The 20744-nt window shown below is 38.1% G+C and overlaps 1 protein-coding gene across 4 annotated transcripts in view; it reads right to left on the minus strand.

Moving 5' to 3' along the window:
* Positions 1-1642: 1642 nt before the first annotated feature.
* ntm (neurotrimin) overlaps positions 1643-20744 on the minus strand; it is a 471807-nt gene continuing 452705 nt past the window's right edge. For 2 of the 4 annotated variants that reach the window (XM_023275098.3, XM_023275097.3), the window contains 5 exons: positions 16162-16290; positions 13742-13862; positions 13208-13359; positions 10501-10536; positions 1643-8025 (listed from right to left, as the gene is read on the minus strand). In XM_023275098.3, coding sequence (XP_023130866.1) covers positions 7925-8025; positions 10501-10536; positions 13208-13359; positions 13742-13862; positions 16162-16290 — 539 coding nt within the window. In that variant the 3' untranslated portion in view covers positions 1643-7924. The remainder of the gene's footprint in view (positions 8026-10500; positions 10537-13207; positions 13360-13741; positions 13863-16161; positions 16291-20744) is intronic. The other 2 variants (XM_023275099.3, XM_023275100.3) reach the window with 2 other exon arrangements.

The raw sequence follows: 20744 nt of genomic DNA on the forward strand, positions 1-20744 counted from the left end.
TTTTTTACAAATTCTAAGTAATTCCCAGTCCGTGAGGGAAATGTCTCATCAGGTATTGCATGAATTGTGAGAATAAATAGTTGGTGATTCAATTACTTTTCTACTAGTGTCATCATCATCCTAAACACAAATTAGCAAACTTGAGCATGCTAACATCTACCTTTAACTTTAGAACTGTTTACCATCAGTATGTTAACACTCTTAAGTCACTGAAAGAGGTTCTAACATGGCTACTGTTCCTTAGTCCAGAGAAGGACTGAGACTGTCATGACTGGGTATTATGCTACACCTCACTGGATACAATCTTATGTAAATGTCCTCATCTGAGAATAAACTGAGTCAAGGCTCGGTCGTGCCAGATGTTGGACATTAAATGCTGCATATCAGACCCTATTTGCTTCATTAACTATTTAAGTATTATTGCATGGGGCTTTCACATAGGGTTCAATTGTTTTGAATCAGATCCTGAATAAGACTGGTAACAACCAATGTTAGCCTCTGGCCACCAAGATAGCTCTTTAAACTATTCTATGAGGACCAGAGTCTAGATATCACCATGCCTCTTATATGATCAGGCTAAGGTTATGGGATCCATATACTTCATATCCAGCATGCTCAGGGTGAACGCATGTTTTTCTTGATTTATCAATAACCTTGACACAATGACCTGTCGGCTATAATGGTTTAAGTATTTTGGGCTTAACTGATTCCCTTTAGTACTTCATCAGTTTCAGTGTTCATAAGTGACAAACCGTGTATCAGAGCAACCGCTTAAAAAAAATACATGTAACCTGGAATGCTGTAAAATTGTGCATTTCTATGTTAGCTTTGATTTTAGAGATGCTGCCCTTTAACATAAGGCAAAGTGATATATTTTATCTTTCTAATGGCATCACCGTATTCGGTCTCTGGTGTAATGAGCAACACTCAGCTGCTGAGAGCAGATGTTTGCATGAATTAAATATTCGTTGAGGCTGAAGTAGAGCAGTGGGGTATCAACTGCCAAGCCATTTTTTTTTCTGTCACTGCTAAAAAAAATCTACAATAAAAAGGTCAAAAACTAAAATACTGTACACCTTATTAAGAAATTTTGGTATTATTTACCACACTGTAGCATTGCCGAACATTGCTCCGTGTCATAAGTATCACTGCCAGCGACAATTCACTTTGGAAACCATTTATTCTTTTTATATGTACCATCTATAAAGTGAAAGAATGAACGAGAACAGGAAATTGCTTTTGTATGCAGTTACAGTATGCAATTAGCATTCATGATGGAGGATGAGAAACACATTCAGGGTGTTATGGTAGACCTCCTGCTGTGGTTGTACATAATTGATGTACCAAAACTTTTAAAATACACTGTTCAGGCTGGAAGACACACTGGTGTCATTTAGAGAACTGCAGTTAGCAGTTGTCGGTAATGTAGTGGACAGACCACAATGAGCTCAGTCCAAGGTCAGGACTTCTGAGGGATAGGAAAATCAATAGGTGTGTCTTATTTTTGGATAGGTGCCACTGCAGGAAACTCTGCTGCTTGTGCACCATGGAAAAGTCTGCTGGCAGTGCTATATGGCGAGATATTTCATTTGACACTGACAACGAATAAAATAACAAAAAAACATATTCAAACCACACGATCTTAAGATACAACATTTTATTATTGTCAGTCTTAAATATGAGCACACACTTTTCATCGAGAAAATACATATGATCCAACAATCCTTTACAATGCAGAGAGTCAAATAACATGGTGTCCACTTTGGGAACAATCTGATCTAAAGAAGAGCCCTGGGAACTTTCAACGTGGCCGAGGGCAGAATTTTAGCGGTGTAAGTCATCCAAAACAAATCAGATTGTGAGACTAAGACATGCGTCTGCTATGATAATTTCCTGACAACTGGGACAAAGGTTTGATTTCTCCTCTTCAACCAAAGTTCACATCACAAAGTGATGTCTTCTAGACTCTGATGCAAATTACACAAATGTCACAAACACCTAAAATTAATAGTACTATCCGGTAGGTGCAAAACAAGCTCAGTCAATGAAAATGGTATCCAAATTTCTTCAAAGACTGCTTTCTTGCCTTTGCACATATGGAGACAAATAAAAGAAATATACCCATAGCCTTTTTTCCCCACACTCAGCCCATCTTCCAACTGGGCCCATGTTTGTTTTGGCTCAGACAGAGAACGAGTCCTTCAGTCCCTGTGTATTATTCAAACAGACAATGAAATTGGTCATATCAGCATAAATATGCAATGCTACTGCCATCATAAAAGCCTTCACGGGCTGTGATTCAGAACTGACTGAATGAAGTCAGAAAAAAACAGGAAAAGTTATGTGTATCCATGCCTTCTCAGTGCGGTTTCATAGATGAACTTTGGAGGAGGATCAGGAATATTTTGCCAGTGTATTTCCAAGATCCTCTTTCCAGTTTGTCTAGATTTTATCATTATAAGTTTTGCTTGAATAGGACTTGCATATCCTTTTTAAAAGTCATGCTTGGTGAGAGTTGAAAGCATTTGCATCGGCTCTAACAAGACAGTAGAGAGGCTGACTTTTTTGCTTTTAATGCCACACAAAAGGAAACTGCAGTATGACTGTTTGTATACGAGATGATGAATTATTTCCAATTATGGGAGCTGCTTCTTTCCCATTGAAATAGGTATGTCAGCACCTGCTGGGTTCAGTTTGTCAGACCGTGATGCATGTTATATGCAGCTGCTGGAAGCGTACAGCACGGTAAGAAATAATCAATTTCAGCTTTCAACTTTTAATTGACAGGTTTCATAAACACAGTGTTCCTGTATTTAGCAAAGAGCTGAAGTCATCACACTGTGTGAGACTTCCAGTCGTGAACAAAAGTTCACATACACTTGCAAAGACCATGTATATCATGGCAGACTTGTATTTTCAATGACTCGTACAACTTTAAATTTTCTGTCAGAATTATTAAAACCTATGTGTATTTGTCACAACAAATAAATTTTGGTTCCTTTCCTTGATGTAGACTGTTAGGTTGTAAAAATTATCTTCGTATGAGAGCCTCTTAATTTTTTGTGAGTAATTATAATTTGCTATAGCTGGTGACTCCCCTGAGCCAATTCAAATAAGGTCCATTTGATGCATTCACCAGGCTCACACATAAACGCTACAATGTGGCGGTCAAAAAAAAGACTCGATTGACGTTTAACCACAAGAGCACCATCACCATACATACTTACAAACAGGGTACTATGCCCTAGGGTGCATAGTAAACGGAATAACGAAGAAGGAGGATTACCACTTTCTTCAGAGAAAAAAAAAATCTACAATCATGATCCTGAAGGTTGAGTCTTGAAGGGAGCTGGATGTTCCAAGAAGACAAAATGAATAGCTGTAGGAGTCACTGGAAATTCAACACTGCCATATGTATAGTCTTACAAGTGCATGTAAACTTTTGTTCATGACTGTACAGCCCCTTAAGTTGTGCATTTGAGGATGAGTCCAGTGAACAACAGGACAATATGGGGACCAGCTGAGAGCTTACTGGAGTTTTCTCAACTAAATGAGCCATATCATAGTAAATAGCTCTGCTGTGCAACACAAAACATTACATTGTCTCACTAAATGTAATGTGATTGTGTTTATTTAACTCTGCAAGCCAGCTTGTCTAACCTTGAGGCTACCAGTGCCTATAATGCATCTAGAACACTGGCGCTAAGTAATACAAAAGGCCTCAGGTCAGAAAGCAATCCAAATTAAGCCTTTAAAGAGGCAGTTTTCTCTACATGCTTCTCTTTTTACACATTTGGAACAGCAGGGATTTGAGAACAGGGGAATGAAGATTATGCCTTTCTTTCAGCTATACATGGTACAGACCAAGGCCAAAAGTTTAGGAAATGTGATCTAGCGGAATTTCCAACTGTGATCTGTTCGGCACTGACAGTTTTCCATCTCCACTGAAAAGGCAGAATATTCTAAGATCACAGATCAGACTCCTCACTCCTTCTGTGCACTTACTTTAGCTCCGTGTTCTACAGTTTAACATTTTTCTATGACAACAGACCTCATAAACTGCTGTTGTTTGATATTGCCAATTGGTGAGGTTCTTAAATCAACCTGATAATAGGTTCACAGTTCTGGTTTGAAGTCAGTCGTACTCAGCGCAGCCTCAACTCTGAATCACTGCCACAGAAACCATATAGCAATGATATTACTAGGTGGATTATTAGGTGATGCCAGCTATAGAACCACCTCATATATTCAGGTTAAGCATAAAAAAAAAAGAAAAAAAAAACAGATGAATGTTATATTTTGAGAGTAGCCCTGCTGGTTTGTATATATCTAAGCACTTAAATGGGTTTGTTCTCAGCGTTAGTGTGCTTGACTGGACAAATTATACTGTACTGCATTCGATATTATGTCCTGAACATAATCAAAAAACCCAATATCAGAATTATTAAGGACAAAGCACGTCTAAAAACATCCAACTGTCTGCACTGACCTTTCACAAACCGATGGAGTGCTGGAGAAACAGTACTGACAGCACTGCTGTGTGAATTCCCTTCTGTGGACAAACAAATGCCCAACCAGAAATAAATATTACTCTGGGGTGATAATTGCTGTGCCAATAAATAACTGGAAAATATTGGTGAACAACTGTTTAGAGATTGTTTCGTTCCTTGGGGTGTATCTGTGAGTAGGTAGGGTAGGTAGTGTTTATTTTTTTTTTCTTTTTTCTGTTTTCTACCCTTTTTCCCAGATTACGCCTGGCCAGGCCTGGCCAGGTGCACCTGTGGCTCCTTACAATTCACCAGGGATGGCTAAAAGCTGAGCCACCCAGATCATCGTTGCCAGTGGGCCAGATCAGCTACTAGTGTACTGACTCGGTGTCATATTGTTCTGCTAAAGCCAAGACTGTGGTGCTTAAAGGACTTTGTGATAGTGGGATCAGCTTTGTGTTAAAGAAGCTCGCCTCATGTTGGATTTTGGTTTTCAAAGTTTTTGTAAATAAATAATTTTTCTGTTACATGATCAATTTTCCAGCCTCATTACCTGTTCTTATTTTTTCTTTACAATTGTTACTCCCCTCACCATCTAGCTCTCAGGGATGTAACATATTTGGGGACTCGTAAAAAATAAATGAACCAGGTTTTACAATGTGTGCTGCCAGAAATAGTGGATATAATAAACTGTCTTACTGTTTGTATGTTAAAGGGAGGAAGTGAGTTGTATGTTTGTTTGATATTTCTAGGGGAAATATTACACAAGTTGTTTTCACATACACACAACTCTTTTTAACCCTTAAGGTAACTTTAAAGGCTGTGATTGTTTGTTCAATGCTGAAGGCAGCTGCTTGACATGGACACTTCTTAAGGGAGCTCAGTGCAGACCTGCCTGGGAGGTGATCTGACTTGAGTTCATCTTAAATGTGGTTAATCTTGTGGCAAAGTGACTGTGCAGGATAGACGTGAGATCAGTTGTGCCATCTTTCGAGCCAGGATGGAATAATTACCATGTCATTTCCAAACATCACTGTGCTGGAGATGAATAATAGCCTGCAATCTCCCTCTTTCTCTTTGTCTCGTGTGTGAAAACAAACCATGATTAGCCTGTCAGATTCAGCTGATGATTACCCTGATCAATTTCAATAATGGCCCTATCTGTTTCATGCCTCTTTGATTTGGTTATTGGCTTTTTTTCACAACAAGGAGCACAAAACCTGTCATCCCCGAGAGCCACAAAGGGGCTGAGTTCAAAAGAAAAACAGAGGTGTACGCGATTGATGTATTAGGTCCTCACCAGAGCCCATGTAAACCATGGAAAAAAGATCATTTTTGAAAATCTTTTTATTTAGGGGAGTAAAAGCTGCACACGAAAAGAGCAGATATTGTCGCTTCTGTTGCACATATTTTTTTTCTTTTGGGGCTAATCTAAAAATAACCATATGTGAAAACACACTCTGTCAGAGTTGTGAGATCCTAAGAACTGCACCATTGCCCCGACACTAAACAGACACACACACTAATTAGTTTTAATCCACAGTTCCTGTTTGATGGCATGTTAATGGAATTGTAAAAAATGCCAAACGGTATGGAGTACAGCTCTTATAGAAACTGGCAGCGTAGAAAAACAAACAGCATTTTGCAAGAGATGCATGACGTCTCTTCCTCATTACAAAGCCAGTAGCCCAGTAAACACCACATTTTTACTGTTGTCACTCAGGGGGTTGAGGGTAGCCTCCTGGGATGTGGTGCAAGTTACTTTTCAACTCGTAGAAGATGAATAAAGATAAATGAACTGTGTTAATTCTAGCTGTTGCGTTGTGAGAGGTTACTGATTGTTGCATAAAATCCTCACGCTCACAACAAAATGTGGGAACAGAGGTGTCGTTTGTTTGCTGCCTCTTCTAATGCCTGTGGCCCTCCGTCCGCATTGATCTTTGTCCATAATGAAACAGAGATATAATTTTCTTGTTTTCTCTTATATCCTGTATTTTCTGATAATGCAAGCTATATGGCAATGATAAGAACAGTTGTGGCCTTTTTGCTCAGACCTCTGATCAGTCTCTGTTATTGCAATTTTCCTCGCATATTGTACAGTAAGCCCTGTTTCAGTAAGAGCAAGACAAGTCATGTTCAGATGGACATCTCACAGTCTGAATCACACACTGTACATTTTGGTTTAAAGGTATCTATCGTTTCAGATGATTTTTGTCCCCTCAAAATTATCCCCACTTATGTTAAAACGCAACATGTCCATGGAAAAAGTGTGTTTTGTTTGGTGTTGAGACAAGACAGAAATTCTGTGAATTGTGTAATTGTATAAACTGCTAAAGTCTTTGGGTTATTTGTGTCTAAATGCATGCAACAAGTATTTATTTTCTGTTAACATGATCTTATTGATTGGTCTCTAACCCTCATGTGCTGGCTTGGAACATGAACAAGAACATTTTCTCAGACAACGGTGTCATGTATAAATTGCATGATGTTCAAACAAGTAGCAAAAGCATTAATAAATCCGCATTATTTAAGTCAGATGTCGACTCCACACAACATGGAGTTAACTTTCCCTCTATTTCTAATTACTTAACTCTAACATAATTGTTCTTGACACCATTTTTGCACACAACTGGTACCAATTAAGAAAAAAAAGACAAACAAAAAGAAAGACAGGAAATTAGGGTATTTGTTCTAGATAATTACAGCTTCATATTTTCCCTTGTCAAAAATATTTAAAACTAAACATAATTGAAAAAATAAAGTTATAAAGATTAGCATAACACAACTGCAAGTATATCACTATAATGCTGAGAACGAAAACACTTGAAGGTCAAAAACAATTCTGCTTTCAACAACCAGACTGAATGATAATTATTATACATTAAAATATGATAATACCAGGCTTTCAGCCTCGGGGTAACCTAAATTCCTTCTGCTTCACTGTCTCAGTTTGACTTTGAGGTATTTAACATTCACCTCTCATACTTGCTGTATATGTGCCTTTTCTTGGAGTTGACATGACTACGCAATGTGGCTAAAAATTAAGACAAACCCATTTGAATAAGAGAAATCACTTTTAGAAAATCTTTTTTTCTTTAGATGTACACATAAAAAGAGCTAATCCAGAATAATATAATTTAGTGACAAAAATATCCAATAAAATTCAATTTAAAGGTGAAACATTTGTTACATCCTTGAAATCTAAACAGAAAAACAAACAAACAAAAACCCAACAGAAACTTATTACGTACTTATTTAGTGGGTCAACATCAATACGTTGCAGGAGATTTCATGCACTCAGTGTGCATCAGTTTATGGTTCCGGTTGGGGAAAAAAAAAAATACACATACGCACGCACGCACGCACGCACACACTCACACTCACACACACACACACACACAGACACACAAAACACTTGTGTTCAATTCCATTCCTCTTCAAAATCTGAGCAGGAAGGGCAGAAACACTACGAAGAGGAGACAGGTGTGTGAGTGCACTCCCATTGCACCGCCGCTGCCATCCTGAACTGCTCTCGGTCCTGACAGGAAGGAAAAAAGAAGAAGACAAAAAACACCTGAGTAAGTCTGACCATTGATGATCCTTCATGTTAGCACTGCTAGAGGTACAGTAGTAAAGAAACCTACTATCTGCTGATACCAGTTCAATAGCTTAATACAGCATGACACAAATTTTGAAGCTTTGTGATAACAGTGACTTAACAAAGAGGGATCACAGTTATAATACTGATCAGAGCATATTACACTGCCCGTCCAAAAAAAAAAAAAAAAAAAAAAGTTGCACACTCTAATATTTCATTGGACCACCTCTAGCTTTGAAAACGGCACACATTCACAGTGGCATCATTTCGATAAGCTTCTGCAATGTCACAGCATTTATTTCTGTCCAGAGTTGCATTAATTTTCTGCCAAGATCTTGCACTGATGATGGGAGTTATTGCAGCTGAAACATAATCATCTCTGCAGTAAGTATTCAATGGAAGGCTCTTACTTGTTTGTTCAGTTAAATCCAGGTGTCAAATTTATTTATTTATTTATTTTTGGACAGGCAGTGTATTTAGATTCATTGGGAATTAGGAGGCATGGATTTTATGGTTTCATTAGTGACGTGACATCAACATGATAAGTGATATTTTAGCTGCTCTGACAAATAAAAGCTATGACTACTATAATCAACACAACCCTGACAAGCATCATCCTGTCAGTGTTTGCTTTCTCAAACGGACTTGGCTGGATATGAATGTTTCATTTTTGAATCATAATGCACCATGAATAAAATAAACCTGAGTCGGGAGACAACCTTGGTTGACAAAACAACACTATATTTACAGTAAAAAGCTTCCATTAGTGAGTCTGCAGAAAGCAGCTGTTTTGAAGTGCGATGATCAAAATGACATTGTTTGCAGCAACAAGTTCTACACTAATATTTAAAGGGATTAAAACTGAACCTTGCACAGCATCCATAGCTTAAAGGAGGTCTTGTTTTCATTACAAGACATTCCTTCATACTGTGAACTGCTTAAAAAAAACTCAAGGAATATGTTAAAATGAAGCTTTTACTTCTAGGTTTGTTGTGTGTTTGCTTCTGGGTCTTTTTGTAAATTTAATGCTAATCTCTGTCAGTGATGTATGGTGAATGTTTGTCCAAGTCTGATTATGGTATATATTAAAACAGATTGTGCATGTGTATGTGTTAAATATGTACAATGCATGCAAAAAGTCCAAATTTGAGAAGGGGGCAAATACTTTTTTTGCGGCACTGTATATGTATATATTCTGATTCATGACAAAAACTAAAAGCAGATCCTGAGGTACTTGTATTTTATAAAATATTATCCTGTTTAATATACAATACCTGTGGTAATCTAGTTTCATAAAATGTTACAGTGTTAGCTACTACTGTGAAAATGCCAACAATCCACTGCTAAACTACTATACAATTTTAGGATGCATTTTATGAACAAAAACAAGTAATATTTTCATCATGCTCTTTTCAGGGATGACAAATTCCATCAAAATGAATGTGTTGTATGAGGATTGGTGGCAAATTGTAACTTTTTACTTTGAAGCTTGTAACACAATGACTACTCATCCCCCTTGGATTTCAATGAGTTCACCACAGTTTCCTTTGGGGCATCTATCCAATTACCCTGCCACAGTGGATTATCCCTAATCCTGCATATGGTTAATTAGAATAATGACGTTCGCTCATAGTCAAAATCAAAGCCACTAATACAATTCCTTTGCATTAATGAAGTGGGTCTGCGTACAAGATGCTGAAACCAGCAGTCACAATGACACATTAAATGACATGGAGGGTGAGGTGTTTATCTCTGCACTATCACCAGAGCTTCACGTCTTTAAGACCTGGTTCTAAAGCATCTTACAGGGCTCATCTACTACGAAATCCACAATCTAGAGTCACTATTTGTAGAAACATTCTAGTCTGCAGGAATGCTTGCAACTCTGTTTGCTATATTATTGAGAAATGCAAAACCTACAGGGTCAAAGAATCACGCAAGCACACAGTAATGATTGTAGTGAAAAATGATGAATACTTACATTGGTAAAAGAGCATGCAAAAATCAAAATGAAGCCAACGTCACAGAGAGAGGCAGTTAGGTGTGGGGATGAGAAAGACGAAACACAGTTAGCAAAAACAGGATGCATTGGCCATTTTCACAAAGATTCACATGACACGTGATTCGCAGCTTGCTTTATGATTCCTCTTCTTCAAAGACTGGGCTTACCACACAACAGCTCCATCATGTCAGTTCATAAAGAGAGCAGGGTTAACAATGGAACAATTTTGACAGGATCAAAGAACCAAGAAATGCTTTTTCTCTTGTTAATTTCAGCAGAGTCTCTCTGTAACTCAAGAGACAATGCGGCCGAACTTCCAGTTTGTGAAAATGGCAATGTCTGACACGTTCCAGCATGCTGTTAATACTTTCGATCCACGGTAGTTGAAGTGCATGCTGGTGCAGAATACTAACCTTGCAATAGCGTTGAGCTAGTGGGTTCAATTACCACTATACCAGAGAAACAAATGGAACAGAGCAACATGTTGGAAACAGAACAGCAACACATCATTGACAACATTTGTGAAAAGCATGACAAGTAGGCTGCTGAAAGGGTTTTTATTTTTACACTGTGGCAGCACAGAGTTCAAACTGACAATAGTGCCAACTCATTTAAGTGCAGGTTGTTTTAAAAAGTCATCTGTAAAATTAAGAAACTATAGGATTGTAGCATCGTTACCACGTGGTGTTGATAAACTGATTATTTGATTTTTGATTTTAGAGACACTTTTGGTGGGATGTTATAATATCTGGAACATCTCCATGCTGTGAGATAGTATACAGGCCATGGCCTGAAGAAGCCCCATCAGACTTGGAAAACGTGACTTCTTTATCAGCTGTGTAAAGTTCTTAGCATTTTAATGTTCATGCAAAGGTATCTCTTACATTAATGTTCCGTATGGCTTTATGACAGGATGTTTACAGAAAGATCTGCAAGGCTTGCATTAGAAAAAGAGTGTTCAAAATCCTGACAGTCTACATTTATTCAGTTATTAACAATTGTGAATGTGATGGACCTTTGCCAAGGCACCTCAAAGTAAATCTCTTTGCACTTTTTCTTTTGCCTTTTTAAGAACTTACTAAAGAATATTGAAGTTTTTTTGTAGTTTTTTTTTTTTAATAATTACACAATACGATTGTAATAGTAGTACTATTAATAGGGTGAACAATGACATGTAATGATGTATTCGGTGTGCATATTTTATATTGTACTGCTGTCGCATTAATGCTAATCTGATACAAAATCAATCTATTTGTAGGGTGGTGGAAATTTTATGAAAACCATTTATAGATACAAACTAGTCAGACTTGTATTGTGATTTTAATGTAAAACAGACTCAGGTGGCTATTTCAAATATAATAGCAACATATTAAAACTGTCATAACATATACATGCAAGTCTGAATTTTAATAAAAAGGAATATTTCCATTTGTCGAGTCAGCTTTAACACCTAAACATCACAATTTGCGATGAAGTTGATAAAACTAGGAAGCACACCAGTGGAGATGAAAAACAAAAAGTTAACTAAAAGAAACATATGAATTGTATCAAAAGATGTTAGAAATAAAAAGTTTACTGTCAGCTGAATTTAACTGATAAATGGTTAAACTAGACAGCCAAATGTAAACTACTGAAGTAGTTGACTACTGTGTGAAACAACTGACAAACAGCCATACAGAAATGGATACAAGACGAAATGTATTGAATCTTAGATAAAGAATGAAACAGATAAAGAAAAGAACAATTGTAACAATGTCCATCATTATTAGCTGAATTTTTTTCAGTTTGTACCTTGGCCATTTTCACGTCAATTAGGCACTTTTGGTAGCTGTTCACAATCTTCTAGTTGTATGTTTAGCCACTTTGCTTGACAGAACTGATATAGATCAATGGCATTTGTTGGCTTTCTGACACAAACTTGTTTCTTCATCACAGTCTATAGTGTCTTGATGGGGTTTAGGTCTGGACTTTGGGAGGACCGAGGTCTTAACCTAAATTAGAGCCAAACCTAAATTCTAGTCTGATTAAGCCATTTCTTGACTAGTGTTGATGTATGTTTGTGACATTGTCTTTTTGGAACATTCAACTGCATCCAAGACCCAACCATCTGGCTGATGACTAGGTTTTTCTGAAGAATGTGGAGGTAATTGTCCTTCTTAATGATTCCATTCACTTTGTCTAAAGCACCAGTTCCATTGGCAGTAGAACAGCCCCAGAGTATAATACTACCACCGCCATGCTTGACATTATTTGTGGTGTTCTTGGGGTTACAGACCTCATCTTTTCATCTCCAAACATCTTTCTGATAATTTTGGTCAAATAGCCAAATTTCTGTTTCATGTGGCCACAGAACTTTCCTCCAGGAGGTCTTTTCTTGATCCATGTGATCTGCAGCCAACTTCAGTCAGATTAAGGTGCTACTTCTAGAGGAAGGCTTCCTTCTTACATGGTAGCCCTTCAGTGCACAATGATGTAAAATATGCTTGACTGTAGACACTGACATCTGTGTTCCAGCAGCTTTTAATTCATTGCAGACCTACATTTTTGGTTGTTCTTGCTTGACCATTGACTATCCTGAGGTGAGGTGATAGCTTGTGTTTTATTCATGATTCTGGCAGTAACACAACTCTACCATGCACTTTATACAAACAGTTGTTTACACAGTTGATTTTGGGATGTGTAGCTGCTTTGAAATGGTTCCAAGTGTATTTCCTATATTGTTTATGTCAATTATTTGCTTTTTTAAGAACATTTCTGAGATCCTCAGACTTTCCCACTGTAGTGTTTGTGGCTGAGTCTAATGAGTGTATCAAATGGGCCCTATTCAGATTGGCTCAGAGAGGTCAGCAGCTGTAGTTGGCTGTAATTACTCACAAGAAGTTAAGAATTTAGGCCACGAACAAAATCTGATTAATGCAGCTTTTTACATTGCGAAAACTGATAATTCAAGTTGATGCATGTATATTTTTCAGTCAGCAGATTTTGTCATAGTTCTATGAAAGAGCCAAAACGCATACATCGTTGCCTCTTTCATTTCACATTGTTTACATATTCTATATGAATTAAACAATATACTATCGTATCTTACTTATAGTCCATTAGTACTATATATGTACTCACCATACAGAAGAAAGCTTGTGTTTGAGTTCCCAAGTTTGTTTATGGCAACACAGGTGTAGTTACCATAATCTCCGTCAGACACATTAAAAAAAGTCAGCTTAGACAGTGATCCAGTATTGACAATTTCCATGCCATCAAAACCACTGAAGATCCTAAACGGAAGGGGGGGAAAAAAAAACACGTCAGTCATATTTTCTTTTTTTCGCTTGCCAAATTAGTTACCAAAAAATATAATTAATATATAGCACCACAATATCAACATCTGACTAGCAACAGATCAGTAGCTATCAATACGTTTAGTGGAAACTGATCAAAACTGAATGGTAAACACACACGCACGCACGCACGCACGCACGCACGCACGCACGCACGCACGCACGCACGCACGCACGCACGCACGCACGCACGCACGCACGCACGCACGCACGCACGCACGCACGCACGCACGCACGCACGCACGCACACACACACACACACACACACACACACAGTTTTCCATTTGCCTGCTCAAAATGCAAATGTAAAACCCATTACCTTCTGTCATCTTTATACCACTCAAAATCTGCCTCGGGCACCGCATCAGCCTCACACTCCAGTACTCCTCTCTGGCCTAGAGTCACTCCAACATCTCTGCCCTCTGACACAGTTGGAGCATCTACAAGAAGGCAGCAACACATTGGAGCACTGTGTTCAGGACTACAAAGCAGCACAAGTCATGCATATCGAGAGACAGGTCATGGCATTTCCCTGCCTTCAGCCAGGATTTTGATTCATAGCTGTGATCTACACAACAATAATAAGTGAACAGGAATTATGAGTTCAAATTATGTGCAATATTTATTACATCGGCATTACTGCATATTGTTAGGGACCAATGAGAGTAAATTAAGCTGTTATCAGATAAAAACCTGGTGCCTATTTTATGAAATCAAACTAAATCTGCAAAAAAGAAGCTAAAACAGTGGACATAAAGTTATTTGTGACTATCATTTAAAATCAGAATATATCTCAAGAGCAGATAAGCCCAAAAAAAAAAAAAAAAAAAAAAAACCCATGTAGTGCACTCGTTGACCACTTTATTAGGATCAGACCTGCTCATTCTTGCAAACAGCCAGTCACACGAGTGGCTGATTGCACTGCATAAACAGACACAGGTCAGGAGCTTCAATTAATTTTTACATCACACATTGAAATGGTGGAAAATTAGTTGAAAATCCAGTCATCAACCCCTTGTCAATGACAGAGATCAAAGAAGAATGGCCAGACTGACTGAGCTGAACAGAACAGAAATCTGAGGAACTGACTCATTAACGCCGAGCCCGATCAGATGAATCTCTGTTTCTGGTGAGGCTGCAGATGGTACGTCGGAATTTGGCATCAACAGCGTGTATTCATGCACCCAACAGTCAACAGTGCAGGCTGCTGTTGGTGTTCTGGTGTGAAGAATGTTTTCGTGGCACACTTTTAGTCGCTTCATAACAATCAGAGTGTGAATGCCGCAGCCTGTCGGCATATCAGTGGATGACCATGTCCATCCATGTGTTGTTTATGTCTTCTATTGGCTACTTCCAGCAGGATAATGCACCAAATCACAAAACAAAGTCATCTCAGACTGGTTTCATGAACATGGCAGACCGCTCAGTGGACTTCAGCAGCCTCTTCAGTCACCATATGTAAATTTGCAATTCACAGATCGGTGAAAGTTGTGTTATGAATCATGACATTAAAATCTCAAAAGTATGATTCCATGATGTTGAAAATGATGATATAAAGAGATGAGGCTGTTTGCAAGATGTCTGACCCACCAAGACTGAATTGGAGTTGTGCATCCCTTCTACTATTACTATTACCATTTTCAAAATTCTCTTCACTATGGTAAACAACACCAACAACAGCAGACATTTACATGCTGAACTGACAAATTTTGCTGAAGATATGGAATGCAATAAGGTAGAATTGTTTGATTTTTTTTGAGTGGCTGCAAAGATTTTCAAAGCATATTTACAACATTTGCTGTCTAACAGGCTGCTCCTCTCACCACATGCAAAAGATCCACCAAAAAAAGTTCCCCCAACAATATTTTGCAGGATCACTGTCACTGCGTATTTGTTATTTATTTAAGGGAATAAAAGCAAACCAAATCTTTTTACCCTTACAGCAAAAAGATAATGGGTGCAGTCAGATCATTCTCCAGCACTGATACAGCTTTGAGGAGATAGTTTGGGAGCATAAGTTGGTGTGATTTAAAGTGCTTCTAAAGTTTTCTGGGCAAATTAAAAAAAATTAAACATCATGCTATATTGTAAACTGAATTGTAAATTGAACAGGAAACTCAATATTCAAATTTCCGCCAATAACATGTATTAATCACTATAGAATGACAGCAAATATTGAAAAGAAATCTTGTCATTTCCCACAGTTCAACATGATATGCACTAATGTTCAAAAGTTTGGAGTCACCCAGACAATTTAATGTTTTCCATGAAAACTCACACTTTTATTCATGTGCTAACATAATTGCACATGGATTTTCTAGAACACAGGAGTGATGGTTGCTGGAAATGTTCCTCTGTACCCCTACGCAGATTCTCCATTAAAAATCAGCCGTTTCCAGCAAGAATAGTCATTTACCACATTAACAATGTCTAGACTGTATTTCTGATTAGTTTAATATTATATTCCTTGAAAAAAAAAAGCTTTTCTTTCAAAAATTAGGACATTTCTGAGTGACTTTAAATTTTTGAACAGTAGTGTATATTGCTTGCCAAAATTAGCTGTCCAGCTTTAACTGATATTCAGCTCACAGTGACATGGGAAAAGCAGCAAAGGCTCACATTTAAACAGGTGAAATCAGCAAATATTTGGCACTTTTCCTAAACTGATGATTAAACAATTCTTAAAATATTAAAATCACCATTAGAATATGCTTTTGCTCAATTCAGCAATGGACTTACAGTTGACAGTGATGTCTACAGTCTGCACATCTGTATCAATATCGTTGACAGCTGTGCATTCATATGTCCCTGCTCTCTGTCTGGAGATTGATGGGATTTCCAGGTACTCGTCGTCTGATGCCAGGTCCCCTGTGAAAGATCACAAAGACAAAGAGGGAGAAAAGTGGAAAGGATCATTCAGAGTTAATGTGATCAGTCAGCAGCTGTGGATTCATTTGGTATTTTCACATTTTTGTGTCCCTGCATGGCGTCATCATCACACTGCTGCGTCGAGAGGAAGAAGGTAGGTGTTGATAATGAGAGCTCATGGATACTTGATGTTGTGCTTGATTTAGAATTGTGATGTACAGCAGTAACAAATAAAGAATTTCTTCTAACCAAAGAAAGAGTTGGTTTAGCTCCAAATCCAACACAGCAACCAAAGATCTAAGTTCAGCTGCAGCAGGAGAGGAGACAGATCCTGGTAATGCTTGTAGAAATCTGATCTGCCATGTCAGGTAAAATTCAAATCGCTACATGTGTGTCAAAACTTACACTGGTAAATATCATGATGTGTGTCCAATGTTGTATTCCTCTCTTCTGCATTGTTCTTTCAGCACTTACACAGACTGGTTCTGAGCTTACTGACATTTCAAGAGGATGTTACAACACTTGCTGATTAGAGCTGTGTTCAGCCCCCACTCATTATCACTTGTCTGTCAAAACTTTCATAGTCTGCTCTTTTTTGTGTGTCTGAAGTCTGGAAGCTCACCAGAACTACTACAAAGATATGAGAGTATGAACGGGAGGAAATGCCAGCCTCTCTTCTTTTTCTTGTATCAATTTGACACGCTTGACAGAGACACCTAATACAGCACTCAACGTACAGAACAAAAGACATAATTGACTTCAAGCCTCCTCCCAAGATGTTGGTAGGTGACAGTAATAAATTGCATGTGGATCCACTTTACTGGGTTTAGGCATATTACTGAATTGCACCTGGGAAGGCTGTTATGGAGACAAGTCCTAAGTGACACACTGATCACCTGACAAGGAGTATCAGGAGAGTTTGTATGAAAGTGGAGGTTACACTCTGTTCCATTTCTGTTACTTTTGGTTCCTTTTCTGCTTGTGTTTTTTTTTTTGTTCTCTCTCAAAAGAGGATATTACAAGTCGCCAATAGAGACCACAGTGCCAGGTAAAGTAACATTGTAAATCCTCAGAGGAGACTTAATCAAGATGAGGCTGTCAGCTGACACACGTTGTCAAAGTGTTCCTATCAGGCATCAGTGTTTTGGCAGGTAACTTCATATCAGCAGCAGAAGCAGCCGTCCTCGAGACTAACATATAAAACCCATGCCTCTCCATAGGTAATGGCACTGAAAATAAATTCAGAACATGCATCCTCACTTTGGTATTCTGGTTATACCTTTTCTTTGTCTGTAATTATCTTTTAAACTTGCTGAAGTAATTTGCAAAATAAAAGAAAAAACCTCCGTAACACCACTATGTAACGCGTTTCTGTTGGAGTATATGTTTTTATGAGTGAAAATGAAACTAACAGTGTGGAGTTTTCAAATCAAATTGTTTACCAACATTATACCAATTTCTTTCAGGATCTCCCATGTAGATGTTATGAATGTGACTGTATCAGTTACATTTTTAACAAGAAAAGCACTCAGAGAGTGCAGGACTCCGCCAAGGCTGTTCATTCCCCCACATGGGCATTGTCAGAAATGCACATTTTTATTTTTATTTTGAGAAACGTAGCATTTGTTTATTTATTAGTTATTGATAATCATAAATCACGGCAACATAGAATGTGGCCATTTAATATAGGTGTACCCACAAACAAAATGACCTTGCTCTGAGCACAGGCGTGTGTTTTGCGTGTGTATGTTATTTACGGATACTGAATCACGTTAGCTAAAGATGTAGCGGTCGGTGGGAATTGATGGGACTCAGAAACACCCCCACAGTTTAATCAGTTGTTCCTTGTGTCATTTCCGACGGATAAGTCCCGAAAAGTCCAGAGTGGCCGATTTGTAGTCAGATTGCAATAATGTGATCGTCATCAGGCAGCTGACGTAGTGTTCACTTGTTGTCATAGTTACAGTGACACTGTGCCGCTGTCTCGAAATGATACAGAAGTCTTTAACAAATCCGTGGATCCAGATTCCAAGCTGCATCACTGCCAAAATCTAATGAGGTGGTCCTTGTGTCTAATAGGGTCTGTCTAACTAGTGTGTCTCAGATTGGCTTTGTTTTTTGTTGTTGTTGTTGTTGTTGTTTTATTTTTAAAAAAAAAACAAAACAACTAAATACTATGCACTGTACATGCATCACAGTACAAAGGTTTAAAGCAATTCAGACTCCTATCCATCACAGGGTAAAATCCAATAAATGTGACAGTGATCTCGACTTCCTGTGTGAGACTTTTGTGTGTGGGTTGTTGTTAAGTCCCTCTGCACCCTCACTCGTCTTGCAGTAGCAGTGAAGAATACAGGCTTTGAGTGGTGGATGGGCTGTCTTAATTGTCCACCTGAGAAGGTGTGAATAACAGACAGGCCTGCAGAGGCTTGCATGTGTCACCACTCTTGCTGCTGGAGCTTACTGTGCTCTCACATCTGCTCATACTTTTGCACCTTATCCCCTACGTATAAAGAGATTTATTTACTGAAATAAAACTGTAATTGTTGTAAACTCTGGTGTCTGTTTTCACTGTATGTTGTGGAGCATAAGCTGATGGTAGTTTTCCTTTGTGGGAATAAAACAGAAAGTACATCAGCTGCTCCTCTGCTGTATAAGCAGAGCAATTCAGTTGCACCGTTCAAAAATTTGGGGTCACTTAGAAATGTCCTCATTTTTGAAAGAAAATCTTTTTTCTTTTCAGTGAAGAACATTAAACAGCTGATTTTTAATGGAATATATGTATTTCAAATGTATTTCTAAACCATCAACACCTGTGCCTCTTTGTCCAGAGTTACTCCCAAGTGATTTCACCAATCCAGTCCATCCCCTCATTTACACAAACCATCCTGCTCTATCAGCCATTTAAATCTAAAGTGTTTGCACTAATGCAAGGTTTTTTTTTTTCCTTTCATGCATCATGTCAAGATAAAGTATATAATCCTTTTGAAATTGCTAGTTATTTTAGTGATAATCACAAAGTGTGATCTGACCTTCAACTGAGTTACAACTAGCAAAGTTAAGCTCATGGAACACAAACAGGAATGGTCTTTTATGTCAGTCCTGCACTCAACCATCCAACATTCTCAGTTTTGTTGGAGAAGTTAATGGAACATTGCTAGCTTCATCGATCCATTACAGTGACGGCATAGTAATCATTCAGACATTGCTTACTTTTCATTAAATGTTCCTAATGGCTGCATTCACACATACCTCCCACACGGTTCATCACGGTATGCACATGGCATTCATCATTCATGTGAGACTAGTCAATACATCAAGTCATTTATAAAACATAATGTAGTAACAGACTAAAACTAAAACCAATAGCAGCCGAACAAAGTGCCAGTCAGCCCAGTGTATCTGATTTCTTCCACAGCGAATGTGACAATATATTAAACTGCAGCTGATGAAGTGTGACTCTGAGCGATAGTTTAACTCTCTGAGGTGGACAAAAATTCACAGCTGCTATTACATCCTAATTGGCCCTTTTTCCATGTCTAGATCATTTATAGTTAAACCTAATTAATGAAGTACCGATGTGCTGCATGTGTGAATGCCACAGTTCTCTCTCTTTGGAGACACTCATAGATCCTGCTGCTGTACTACTACAAACTACAAAGAAATAGTCCTTAACAGCTGGAAACTAAATGTCCATTCTGTGTGTGACTGTTCCTCTGTCTAATATAAAGATATGTAGACCCACACAGTGAGACCTGCTATCAGGTCCTGATTTTGACTGATCTGTTCTCAGCGATAATTTATAATTATAAGCATTTCATAAGTTGTAAGCACTATTGTTCATTGTGAAAATGTAGAAACTCTTTCTTTTTGGAGATACACATATGGATCTTGCTGCTGTCTGATGCTGCAGGTATTAAAGAGACTCAGAACCAATAGTTCTAAACCGCTGGAAGAAACACGCATAAGCTCCTCTTAACATCTTGTAAGGAAAAAACTCCGATTACATTCATTACTGGTGAGTATCATTATACTTAAATCTCTTTTCTTTTAAAGTTATGTTATTATGGCATTTAGTGACATGAGTACCAAGAACATTATCCATGAGCAGAAAATCTATGAAATCTATATGTAAATTCTCCTTTGATTTGTTACTGTAGTAAACATTTTTTCGAATCAAATATGGTCACAATCATTACTTTCATGCCTTTTTCAATAAATCATGGTCGTTAATTTATAAAATATGATCCTATTTATAGTAAAATAGATGATAAGCAGGGTGGGTGTTATGGCCACAGGTGGTTGTGTGCCGTCTTGCTTCTGTGGTGGATTTCTTTTGGGCCTTTGTACAGGGAGGTGGCCTGTGTAGGCCCAGCTGTGGCTGGTTTGAACCCCAGAACCCCAGATGCCAGTCATCTCAGCTGATGAGTGTGGAGCTGAAGACCTGCACTCCG

This window comes from Amphiprion ocellaris, chromosome 14, assembly GCF_022539595.1.
Source record: "Amphiprion ocellaris isolate individual 3 ecotype Okinawa chromosome 14, ASM2253959v1, whole genome shotgun sequence".
Lineage (NCBI taxonomy): Eukaryota > Metazoa > Chordata > Actinopteri > Pomacentridae > Amphiprion > Amphiprion ocellaris.